The sequence below is a fragment of the Scophthalmus maximus genome, chromosome 3, assembly GCF_022379125.1.
Source record: "Scophthalmus maximus strain ysfricsl-2021 chromosome 3, ASM2237912v1, whole genome shotgun sequence".
Classification (NCBI taxonomy): Eukaryota; Metazoa; Chordata; class Actinopteri; order Pleuronectiformes; family Scophthalmidae; genus Scophthalmus; species Scophthalmus maximus.
In genome coordinates, this window is record NC_061517.1 from 15223932 (window position 1) to 15236345 (window position 12414).

At 41.7% G+C, this 12414-nt stretch overlaps 1 protein-coding gene across 2 annotated transcripts; it reads right to left on the reverse strand.

Annotated features, from left to right (window-relative positions):
* Positions 1 to 3311: 3311 nt before the first annotated feature.
* LOC118317277 (large neutral amino acids transporter small subunit 1) lies at positions 3312 to 11353 on the reverse strand. 2 transcript variants are annotated; one of them, XM_035645837.2, is made up of 11 exons: positions 11004 to 11353; positions 10064 to 10594; positions 9797 to 9922; positions 7888 to 7993; positions 7740 to 7784; positions 7302 to 7425; positions 7106 to 7209; positions 6643 to 6739; positions 6022 to 6171; positions 4923 to 5097; positions 3312 to 4662 (listed from the first exon to the last, which is right to left on the reverse strand). In XM_035645837.2, exons 1-11 carry the CDS (start codon positions 11077 to 11079, stop codon positions 4586 to 4588), a joined length of 1611 nt encoding a protein of 536 aa, XP_035501730.1. In that variant the 5' UTR covers positions 11080 to 11353; the 3' UTR covers positions 3312 to 4585. The 2 variants fall into 2 exon arrangements, with proteins under 2 accessions (XP_035501730.1, XP_035501729.1); XM_035645836.2 differs by having other exon boundaries at positions 10064 to 10597; positions 11004 to 11352.
* Positions 11354 to 12414: the final 1061 nt, after the last annotated feature.

The following is a 12414-nucleotide window of genomic DNA, read 5'->3' on the forward strand; positions in this document are numbered from 1 at the left end:
CGTCTTGACTCATTTGCGTCTTTACTGCAACGCGTCCATTAGTCTTTTGATGAGCAGTAGCTGATAGGTGCAGGAGCCCATAAACATAACTTTGCATTCCTCCCGCATGTGTCTGAGGTTAATTAGGAAAATTATCTTTTGATATCGCAGGAGTTAATGTGACGGCTGCGCGGCTCATTAGGTGAGAAGATACGCAACTTAATGGACTTTAACCGTTTCACCTTTTTTTTCTTCTTATTACTATCTAATCCAGATGTGATGAATATAATACATGAAGCAACATGTTTCAGCTCACAAGTTGAGGTTTTATTTTTTTGGTAGAGTTGTGTTGATGAAACTCAGTTGATGCAGTTGATGTTCACAGTCTCTCAGTGAACTACCTGAGGAGGAGAGAAAAAAGGGGGAGGGGGGCAGCTGCCTTTTACTTATGAATTTCACAGTTGGATTAAAGGTAGAATAGAAATGGAATCTATCATCCCTCCCCCTCCATGCTCACTCTCTCCCTCTCCCTCTCTCCATGATAATGATGATGACACAGTGCCCCCTAGCTGATTCATAGAGCTCTGCACGTTGTGTTTTTTTCAAGTTCCCTCGTACTTAATCTGTTCATTGTGGTTCAGTGACTTCATTTAAACTGTAGGTCAAGTGTGATAATGATACTTTTTAAAAAAAAATGATAATAAAGGGCCTTGCCTCAGCATCATAACTGTGGCTCTAGGTCAGCTGAGCTTCTAGGTTGTGAATGTGTGAACAGGACGTTCTTGAAAATCTAGAAATCTAAAAATATAAATAGAATTGCACGGAATCAGTTACATTGTGTGCGCAGCACATCCTTGAAATAAGGGGAAAACGAAAGATTATACACTGCTGATAGCTTTAAATACAGTTGTATCAATTTTTATAACACAGTTGTTTCTAATGGAAGCTGTATGACAGCAGTATTGGACAGCACCTTTCTACTCTTTTGCCATTTCCCATTGATGTGCCTCTATCTCCATCTGCTGGTTATGTCTGGAAGGTATTTTTGCCCTAACGTCAACTATTATTAAACATGCACTGTGCATACTTTTTTCAGGATAATTTGATATATGGTATAGCCAAACATGCAATTTCTTGGTTTTTCTAATCCTACATATATCGAAAATACCATACTAAAACTGAACTTTAACAGTGAAAAGTGCATTATATTTTGTCTTCAAAGAAGCCAAACAACTTTGCTGTGGGAGAACAACTTTTCAAAGAAAATCAAATGTACATTTGTTACGACCAATCTAGGGGTAAACTGAGCGCAACATAAAAGTTGCTCTCCTTTTCCCCCGACTTCCAGAGACGACCATGGAGACAGAATTTGCAGTCCAAAACAAAAGATATTCATTTGAAAAATGGTATTTTGCCTTCAGGGTGAGCACAGCCAAAACAACAAACAGAAAGTATTTTTAATGACACGAAATTACTTATCAAACAACAATAGCACAGAAGAAAATGCAGGATTCTTACCTGCCTCCCTAACCTTAAAACAGGAGAAATCGATTCACAAAACAAAACGGCTACTCACCCCTGCAATACCAGGACTGCTCTATTCACAAGGTCATCTAAACAATATCTAACAAACAATGATTCAGTCCCTCTATAACACAAAGTCTAACCAAACACAGCCAGCATGGTCGGTCTGGAAGTCAGGAAGAGCAGAGAGAGCAGGCCTCATTTTAAATCTTGCCTGATTAGCTCCTGGCCAATCACCATCCTCCAATCACCACCTGAAAAATAAACATAACAGGAGCAGCACCCCCCTCTGGCAGGGAGGGTAAACAACACAAATATACTAAGTTAGCTAGCTAGTGTGTGATGTTTATTTAAATTTGCAAATATAACTTTAAACGAGCAAAATGTTTTCTGACCTCTCATGTGCACAACTTGAGAAAATATAACATTGTATGTTTCAGTGTTATTAGACTGGTTTTCTTTTGCCCAGTTGAAAAACCAATGAAGCTGAGGCTTTACAAACAAAATAATGAACCACTCCAGACCCTTTTCTTTGGAGGTATCCAAATACTCCATACGTCACTTCTGCAATATAGGCTCCTTGCCTGTCCAATCTCCCATCGCTAATATTGTCTTCTGCAGCCGTGATACTGGGTCCATCAGCCCTCTCATTTCCTCTCCTGAAGGATATGAACTGTCCTGGCAGCTTCATTGCCTGACAGCCAACAAACAAGACGAGACAAACAAGAAAGGACAGAGCGTTTCATACAGATCACTTCCCCGACACTGAGACGATTACGCCACCGGGCGACATTTTGAGAAGATCTCCTGCTCGTGAAACCTCTTCATTTGGATAGAGGCTATCTTGTGGTTTTGGGATCCTTCGTTCTATTTGAGACTGTTATCTGAGGAGAGGCTGCGGCCTTTTGTTGACTGATGCAAGAATATGAGGCCACTGCATTTATGCAGAACACAAACCAAAATATTTTTATTAATACATGTACCTGCAATTGTCACTGAAATACAACAGTTACAATAACTGACAGAAGTACTTTCCATTTTTAAGATTAAAACATGTTATTAGAGTTTTGTTTTTCTCCATAACATTTCATGAGACAAATGCCATTAAAGGCATCATCAACTCATAACACTTTCTATACACAGATCCAGTATTTTGTGCATAACATAAAATATATATGATCTTCATAGTCACAACCTATTGTATACAATGCTTTAAGACACATCCTCTCTGTTTTAATCAAAGGGCACATAAGGTTTTTTTTTTCCTATAAGCCTTGTGCTGTTCGTTGACAAGCTCACAATTATCTGACTGTGATGAAGATTAAAAAATCATGAAGCGAAAATAGGCTAAATGTTAAAAGAATTTTTTCTTAAAATCTTCTGTGACCATTAGATGCAGCGGGATGCTGCTGTTGGCACGTCTGTCTCTCTCCCTTTATATGCAAATTCATTCCCATGTTTTTAAAATTTATTTGTGATGGTAGAAGAGCACTTCTCAAATAGACCATATTTCATTTCCTGTTTTAAAAAAAGGATGTGGCAACCAATGTTTTTTTTCTCATTTCCTTTGTTGCTGCTTTTCATGCTGGAGGAGTTTCCTGTTTATTTGTCCTCAACCAATATGCATTCAGTTGAATGTCTTGCGTGATGTCGGCACCCGATGTAACAAGCAGAGGCTGACGATGCTCACACAAGTGATTGTTGTTTGAGGGGACCTTTGCTTTATCTTGTGCAAAATCCAGAAATATCTTCCAACCAACACAGATTCCACGAGTTCTTGAAATAACTTTGGGGGGAAATGCCAGATATTTAGTTGAAAAGTAGGCTTTTATAGGCAAAGTCCTATGAAAACAACAACAACCAAAAACATTTAGCAACATTCATTTTGGTCTTACAGTGACAATAAAAAGAATAAACAATATGAAACATCAGCAGTGCCACGGCTGGCACAGATAATAGATAATAGATGCAAAACATTTAACACTACAATGGAGTTTCCTAAATACAGCCACTAAAATGACATCTATACAGATCTTCAGTTTCTCATAGTTATACCTCACAACCAGGTGCTGGTTCCCACAGTCGTCTCATCAGATATCATCACACATGAAGCACTGACACTGGAAGGGAAACGATACAGGAAACAGACCTGCTTCACAGCAGAACATCATAAGGGAACTTCACAGCCACTGTTTTGTTTTTCTTGTGCTTTAAGATAGCGCTGTGGGATCATTTTACAGATGAATACAAAAAATACAAATATAGAAATTAATATTTATTCAACATAAATATTAGTAGCTTATGTGTGTGATGTAATCAAATTCATGCGAGTCAACTTCCTTTTCGAAACCTGACCCTATTCATACACTGATTGTTTCTCATACTAGGTCTTTTAAACTCAATGCATCATTAACCACACAACAGAGTGTTAGTTGGTTTTGACTCACTGCTTTCATACTCTTTAAAACTGTAAACTATTATAATCTATGTGTTGGTTTGGTTGTTAGTGTTTAGAAAAAATAAAGAAAGTTTACAAAAAGTATTTTTCTCATTTAACTACTAATTTTAGGCAAAGAATGAACTTGTTGTTTTAGGCCACTGGAGTGTTTGGAGCTTCTGATGCCGTGTTTTCATTATGACTGCAAACAATATGCGCCTGCGACAGTTACTCACGTTAAGATCAGTGCATGACTCTCCGTTAACTAACTAACATGCAACATGAAGGCATATTCTAGCATTAAAGGAGATGTTATTGTGAAACAGACTTTGAATAAAAGCAGGGTAACATGTTTACATTTCCTGACTATGAGATTAGACTTTGATTCCATTTTGTGATTTTAAAAACACTCTGTCCTGTTAATAAAAAATATGTCAAGGGCATACATGAAAAAAAACAAAACTCTTGTACATACCAATGTGTTTCACAGTTACCTGGCAGGTACAATTAAAAAGAAATTTAAAAAACTGCTGTAGCCGAATCACAAGTGCATGAATGTTTATTCATTCGTTGAACACGTCAAGAATGATCGCACAAAAATATTTTTGACTCAGTCCTTCATCTTGTTTTATCTTGAGTCCAGGATTACTCCGCCGCCTCATGTTGCCCCCTGTCCTCGGGAACAGACATGAAGATCTTCTGACAGAACATGGTGAAGATTTCTGAGAAGAAACGACTCATCACATCAGCCATGTCTGTTTTCTTTGGCTAGGTTACCGCAAATGTTTTCACAAAAGACTTTCACTTAAACTTTATACATTGGGTTTGGGTCTCTCACACCGCCTATATAAACAAACCAAATGTATCAGTGCCTGCAGCCTCAGAGATATTCTCACATGATTTTCATAACACAGTGTAATGAATGCCTCGCCTGAACAAACAGACAAAGGCTCTATAGAAAAGCACAAAATGTCACACTCACCCAGCATCTTCTTGATCACATGGGGCTTCTTCCACTTGTAGCCCAGCAGGTACGCTGGGATACCTGTGAGAATAATGCTGCTGCCTACCAGGCACTCAAAGGGAGCTGCCCAGAAGGACACGACGATCATGAAGACACAGCCCAGAACAAAAGTCACAGGGATGAACAGATACACCTGCAGAGGAAAAAACATACAAGGAATAAAGTGTTTGTTCTAGTTTACCCCAAAAAATTACAAAAATCTGAAAATACTATCACTATTTGTTCCAAGTGAATAAGAAATTAATTTCAGGCTCATTCACATCTGCTGCTTTTAGGTTAGGGGTAAATTGTAAAATTGAATTGGTTTCTTGCCCTGTATGTCATAAAACATATGTCATGCATGATGTAAAACCGTATTGTAATTGTGTTTATATTGTCTGGGATTTTATAAAATTGTAACTGGTACTAATAGATGATAATCAGTTTGAATATATACAGTATATATATATAAAATCTATGAATCTTGCAACACTGATCATAGTATTTTAGAGATGCAGATGAGCTTCTGTAGCTGAGCACTCTAAGCTAATGAGGAGGAATGCATTGTTGTTCTGACAGAAGCTAAATTTAGATGTGAAAAAAAATGGATGGTTTACACAAAGAAGAAAGCTCCATTTGTTCCTTGTTCGAGCTTCATCTTATAAAACAAATAGGCTGAGAGCACTCGCGCTCAAAGGAGACATGAAAGACTGTAGTCAACCAAAGTACAGTAATAATCCTACGATGAAACAGTAACAAAGAGTCTTTTGCTCATGCAACACCACTCCCATCCTGAAATCACAGTATGGCTCCACTTCCTACCAATAATAAGCGCAAGTGATACAATAGATGTGTTTCATTATTCAAAAAAAGTCTTTATGAAACCAGGAGACGTGTTTATGTTGAAGGCAGACAGAGGAGAAACCGGCTGAGGTTTCAGGTAGAGTCAAGGTCTTACATCATCAGTTTCCTGTCTGTGCGTCTGAAAATCCTTCAGGTTTGACTTTTCACAGCTAAATATCTGATGTGACAAACATTTGCCACGTGTGATACAGCCTCTCCGACATGAGTGCTCTACCTTAATGGGCCTTCTGAGGTTGGGCTTGGTAAAGCGCAGCCAGATCAAACCAGCAATGGCCATACCAACACACAGCCAGGTGAAGAAGCTGAAGAGGTTGATGACCGAGAAGATGTCCTGGGAGATGGTGTACAGCATGGACAGCAAACACTGATATAAGAGAGAAAGGAACACATGATATCAGTCCTTCGCACACACACACACACACACACACACACACACACACACACACACACACACACCGTAGTCCTCAAAGGTATTCGTAAGATATTTTAAGGATTTTTGTTTTTGTGCGATATGTGCGACAAATGCTAAATGCTTTTAATTCAGATTCATAACTGGTTTCAGGGACATTACCTGGAAATACTCATGCATGTAAATGTGTGTGACTATAATTCGTAAGGCAGAGCTACAAAAACTTTACATTATGGATTGTTCAGAATCTTCACATTTAAAACAGGACTTATATGTGGACCAGCCGCAACATTTCATACTTGTTTAAAGCGCTGGGTGATTGGTGTAGGTTCTTGGCTTAATTTGGCATTCAAGACTTCTAACGGGATGATTTGTAAAAGACAAAGGTAACTGTTGATTAAACACTGTAGGTAGCAGGAGTCTTACTGTGAAGATGAGGGACGGCACTGGAGTGAAAAGGTCTGTGTGAACCAGTCCCAGAGCAGCGGGGAGTTGACCCTCTCGAGCTCCGGCATAGAACAAGCTACAGCAGGATAGAGAGAAAAGCTCTTTCATGGTAATTTTTTGATGAAACTGTTGGCCTATATAATCGCCCGCAGCCAATAATGGCCTCAGGTTTTGGAACAACCCCCCACTTACCCTCCAATCATATAAAACTTTGCATCCTCCCAACATTTTTTAGCGCTCACCCCTGAAATCGAGTGTCCTTTTTCTGAAAACATCCTGACTCCAATTTCATCGTTGCAAAAGAATATTGTAGTCATAACTGTCCTGGGAGGTTTTACATTTTTTAAACAGACATGTACAAAAGACTCCCTGCCCAACTTTCCTTCCCACCCTGAACTACGTGTAAACACACACACGCACACACACACACACACACACACACCGTGCTGAGGTGAACAGGGATCCGTTGACAGCTCCAAAGCAGGACAGACCCACAAAGACAGGAATCAGCCAGGACATCACACCAAGGTGGTATTCCCCGAAACTCTGCAAAGCAGCACAATCAATTACACACAAAAAACTGAATAACAATCAACCAACCAAATCTCATAACTTCATGACAGAAGCCTAATGCTCACCACGGCAACAGCCTCCGACTCGACCATAACTTGAGGAGAGATGGTGGTGAAGTAGGCCAGGTTGGTCAGGACATACACCACAGTCACTATGGGCATGGATATGATGATAGCCAAAGGCAGGTTCCTACAGGGGGATAAGGTCAGAGGTCATTTGAGAACAGAACTGCATAACAACATATTTTCCAATAATATCTGCTGTCTGGACTATTTATTTCCACTGTGTTTCATGAGATCAGTTTCACGCGTGTCAAGGGCAAACGTGAAAGAGCACAGGTTCATATATTTTCATATGGTTATTTGCGAAAACAGAGATCAGTTGTGCTAGATAATATGATATGATATCATTTTTAAAAGGCGTCATACAGCAACTTGAACATCTACTCATGCCACGCATTCCAATGTGATGCAAGTTTCCAGTGTTTAGCACATTCGAGTCACCTCTCTGGATTGATCATCTCTTCGGTCACGTAATTCAGGTAGTTCCTAGAAAACAAATAAAGATTGGGAAAAGACTGAAATCACAGTATGTTGCACTGCAAAAGCAACCAACAAATATGTATTTTTTATTTCTGGACTGTTGCCTCACCAGCCTCCGAAAGCGAATAGGCCACTGTATAAAGCCAAGACAATGTTGTCGACCCCCAGTTTGCTGCCTTCAAAAGCCTTTTCTGGGGTAAGGTACGGCACATCACCTGCACACAGGGGGAAAAGACCAGTTAAGGACTAACTTGCCTTCTTCCGCAGCTTAGGTTCATAAAGTAGTCATGTGGTTTCATAGACATTAAATCAATTATCCTTCTCCCTTCAGGCCAGTATGTTTCTGTTTGCCTTTTGACGGGTTTGACATGTTTTAACCAGCAACTAGCCAGTTAAGACTTTGTCTAAGCCCTTCACCTCCAGGTCTGGGCGTCTCCTTTCATGCAGTGGAAACAATGACAGTTCCTGCCTAGCTGACGTTTAAATATGAGCCGAATTATACGCCAGTCCACCCATTTATTCACAGCAGCTATACGAAAAACCAGTGCATCGTCAGCAAAATGAGTTGTTTGAGGAGGCTGGGTGACTCTTCCCTATACCTTTCGCTTTCAGATGGAAATGACTTTCCTTTTCCAGGAGGCCTGTTAAACACTCATTATTTTCTCACTCGGTCCTCTGAAAGAGCACAGTGTGACAACAGCCGGCAAGCCTCGCCGCCTAGTCTCCATGGAAACGGAGCGTGGAGCACAATGGCGGTGGGCATGGCTTTGCAGAGGAGGGGGAGAACAGCAGATGTAGCATGGAGCGAACGATGGCCGCTCAGTTTTCCTGTCCGCTTTTACTTTGAATGGCTTGACCGGAGACGATTCAGTCACTCTGCTATTTCAGATTTGAAAACTCTGCACAGTTCATTTCTTCGTATGCAAAATGGAGTTGACATTTCACACGTGAATCACGTGAGCAGTGTGAGCAGTTTAGGACAGCAGTACTGAAGAATTCAGTCGATAATGTAACTAAATACTGCAGGAATATAAATTGCCTCCACTTTTTTTGCATCAGCGTCTCACAATGTCCGACTATTTCCTTAACATGACTAAATCCACGCAGTCATGTTCGGTGAAAGATTCAAATAATGTGCAAACGAGTCGCGTGCAAAACCAATTTAAGTTCAAAAGTGTTCAGCACCAAAGTGCACCTGTATGGAAACACGTGCACATGGCTGCACACTTGCTCAGACTGGGCGACACAGCTGCAGACAGGCGAGCCTTGTGTTCAGACTCAGCAACAGTGCAGACGAGCTGAAAGGAGGGCAGTCCGCTTGGTTGGGCTCATTAGTGTTAGTCAACAATTTGTTGATCATTAGGGACAAAAGAAATGAACCTCAGTTCCAGCCCTAGTAGATCCTATCATACGTACAGTAAGGATGAAAGAATATTGTATACAACCATATAAAACCTACAAATTGCTATAGTACTTATCCTATTTACTCTTTTATACCATCATTGTTGTGCTTAAGAGGAGCTGAAACTCTGAATCATAAAATAAATAATTTGTAATTGGTACTGTTAAGTGTAATTTTGGCAAATTGATTATAACATTTTAATATTGGCACGTTCCTCATCAAACAAACAAGCACCACTTTTTCATTTGCCCTAAAGTAGATACGAGTCAATATTAATACATAGCATCAATTTGTATAACTAGAGTCAGCTTGTGATCAAAATGTTAAGGCTGGAAATGATACCAGCTGAAGAAATAAACTGAACTGCAAAACCCTGGCGGTTAATCACAAGTTGAGTGATTACATTAGACTGTTAATAATATAATATAATAATAATGTGAGTTTATCACGACTTTTGGTTTCTTTGTGTTTCCCGAGGCCACAGAACACACAGAGATCCCTCAAAGTGCCAGACCGAGGCAAACAACAGAATGATATGTAGGACAAACGGAAACATCCTGGAGGCTTCAGTGCTCGTGTGACTCCGTCTGTCAGTCTGTAAATAAGTGCTGCTCACCTGTGGAAATCTGTATGAAGCCAAAGAGGATGATGATGATCAGGGCGAACAACTTGGAGGCTGTGAACAAGTCCTGGACCTTGGTAGCCGCTCTCACACTGATGCAGTTTACAAATGTCAGGGATGCTACAGCGGGTTGGAGAGAGAAACGAGAATTAGGGGAATGACCAAATGAAGAGGATCAAATACATGCATCTTATGTCGTGTGACCGTAGAGGGGGAGAGTATGTCTCTCTTTGAACCCCCAGCCAATGAACCAGGACTCACTGAGACACAGGCAGGCAATGAGCTTGGCAGCGCTGTCGGGCACCGAGCAGTTTGGGTAGAGCGGTTTCAGAAGGTAGGTGGCAAACACCAGCGACACCACATACTGCGACGACGGCCGGATGATGAGCATCTCCACCCACAGTTTCAGAAAGGCCGCCAGTTCGCCGTACACCTCCAAGATGTAAGTGTAGTCTCCCCCTGACTTGGCGATGGTTGTTCCCAGCTCAGCATAGCACAGGGCGCCCATGGTTGAGATCACTCCGCAAGCAGACCAGATGATCAGGGAGAGCCCGGCTGAGCCCGTCTCCTTGATCACACCTGTCGGAGTGACGAAAATGCCCGAGCCGATGATGGTGCCTATGATCATGCCCACGCCATTGAAGAGGGTGATGCTGCGTTTGAGCTTAATCTTCTCCGCCTTGGCAGGTGAGCCGTCAGTGGGGCTTGTGGCAATGGGAGCAGGGACCATGGGGGTAGATGGAGATGCCGGCTGCTCCACAAGCAGACCATCTTGGTCGGGGTCTGCACCAGCTGCTGGAGGAGGGAGAACAGCATCAGAGAAAGATCAGGAGAAGAATCTGCAAAGTGGCAAAAGTTTCTCATTTTGAGAGACAATTTGGTCACACTGGCTCATCAGGGATTATATCATAAAACTGGTTTCTCAATAATGACACCTTTGGCGATTGTACTCCTCCTCCTGTTACTCAGTGAATGGTGAGGCACAAAGGATCTAATTTTTGCATTATATGTGTCACATTCCCTCAGCTGTCACTGCCGACACTTATCACCACACATCTGAAGCAGAATGATCTATCACCCTAGCCACATCAGGCGGTGATGTACTTTTGCATCAGGCAACGTTGCATCAGAGCGCATGGCGGATTAATGCAGCCCTGCACCATGTGGTACCTACAGGCGTGTGAGCATGCACTGTACCTACCTGCTATCTTCTCCTGGCTCGCCGCCTTGGCAACACTCTCCCGACTGCTCCGTGATTTCAGCTCTGGCTCAGCCATCTTCCGTCTCAGTCTGGGTCCCCTTGTCTTGTCTTTTTCCTCCTGCCCCACTTTTCCTTCCTCCCTTTATTCCCCCTTTTCCTCCTGCTGCCTGAATATCCTCCTGTCTCTCTCTCTCTCAAACACACACACACACACACACATACACAGTCCACCCCTCACTCTCTTTCTCTAACCCTCCCTGATTCGTCCTCGCTCACACACATGCACACACACTCCCCTCCTCATTTGCACACACTGCCTTCGTCACTCAGACTGGAATTCATCTGACCCTGATCCTCTCACTGTCTCTCTCTCCCTCCCTCCCTCCCTCCCCCTGTGTCTCCAGGATACAGCAGGGAGGGGCTGAACCTTTGTGGTGATGCTGCAGTTGAGCTTATACCCACAGCAAAGACATGATGGGATAACTCAGGGTAGGAAGTAGGTTACCAGCAGGAACCAACCAGGAGAGGCCTCCGTGTGACACCATAATCCTTTTGTGTGCTGCCTAATCCAGAGCAATACAGTATGTCCGTGTGCTTGTGTCTGTTTATGTCCAACTGTAGTGGGAAGGATGCTGCAAGGGCCGGGGCTCCCTCTAGTGGCGTCAACGTGGTAAAACAGGAGTCTTTGTTCTCCCGCTGCCATGCAGGAAGGGGACATCACAGAGCGATCGCAAGTCCCTTAATGAGTGTTTGCTTAATCGTTTATATCATATTGTTTTATGTAACCTTGTGTTCCCGTTGTGGGACTAAAAAATGATTATATAATATTATCTTATCTTGTTGGGAATATAAGTTTCATCACCTCTTTGAAAAATACATTACACTATATATATTCATAAGTATACTTATACTCATGTGTAAACGTTTGAAGCACCTCACAAAGAAAAAGTGAATGGGACATTATTCATCCAATTTCTTTTTCCTTTAACATCCAAACTCTAGCCTGGTCCTCTTGCATGTGGACTTCGTGCCAATAAGGCTGCACGTCACATCTTCAACCACTAGATGGCGACCTCGACACGTTCAAATTGGTAACTTGTTTCTTGCACTTTCGAGTCAAACAATGCAGAAGAATAAAGGTCATGGAGAAATACGTCTTTACAAAACGGGTAGTCTATCAAAACCGGAAGTTTTGAGGTTCCTTATGAGCAAAATGATCTGTCACACACAATAAAGCTCTTTTCGTTGTTGGGTTGGGTTTTCTTCAGTGAACTACTCACAAACATTGTGACACTTGACCCCTGTGAAATCATAAAGGTGGTGGGTAAAACTTCTGTAAAAGTTAGTTAACATGTGAATCATTTTGGGCGTTATTAAAAACACACAGGATCTTAAAAAGTGCATTCCGAGA

Coding starts and splice junctions, on each gene's coding strand:
- LOC118317277 (XM_035645836.2), bottom strand. CDS start 11,079: ATGGCTGAGCCAGAGCTGAAATCACGGAGCAGTCGGGAGAGTGTTGCC. Junction 7,426..7,739: donor GAGATGATCAATCCAGAGAG/GTGACTCGAATG, acceptor ATCCCCCTGTAG/GAACCTGCCTTTGGCTATCA. Junction 6,172..6,642: donor TGCCGTCCCTCATCTTCACA/GTAAGACTCCTG, acceptor CTCTTATATCAG/TGTTTGCTGTCCATGCTGTA.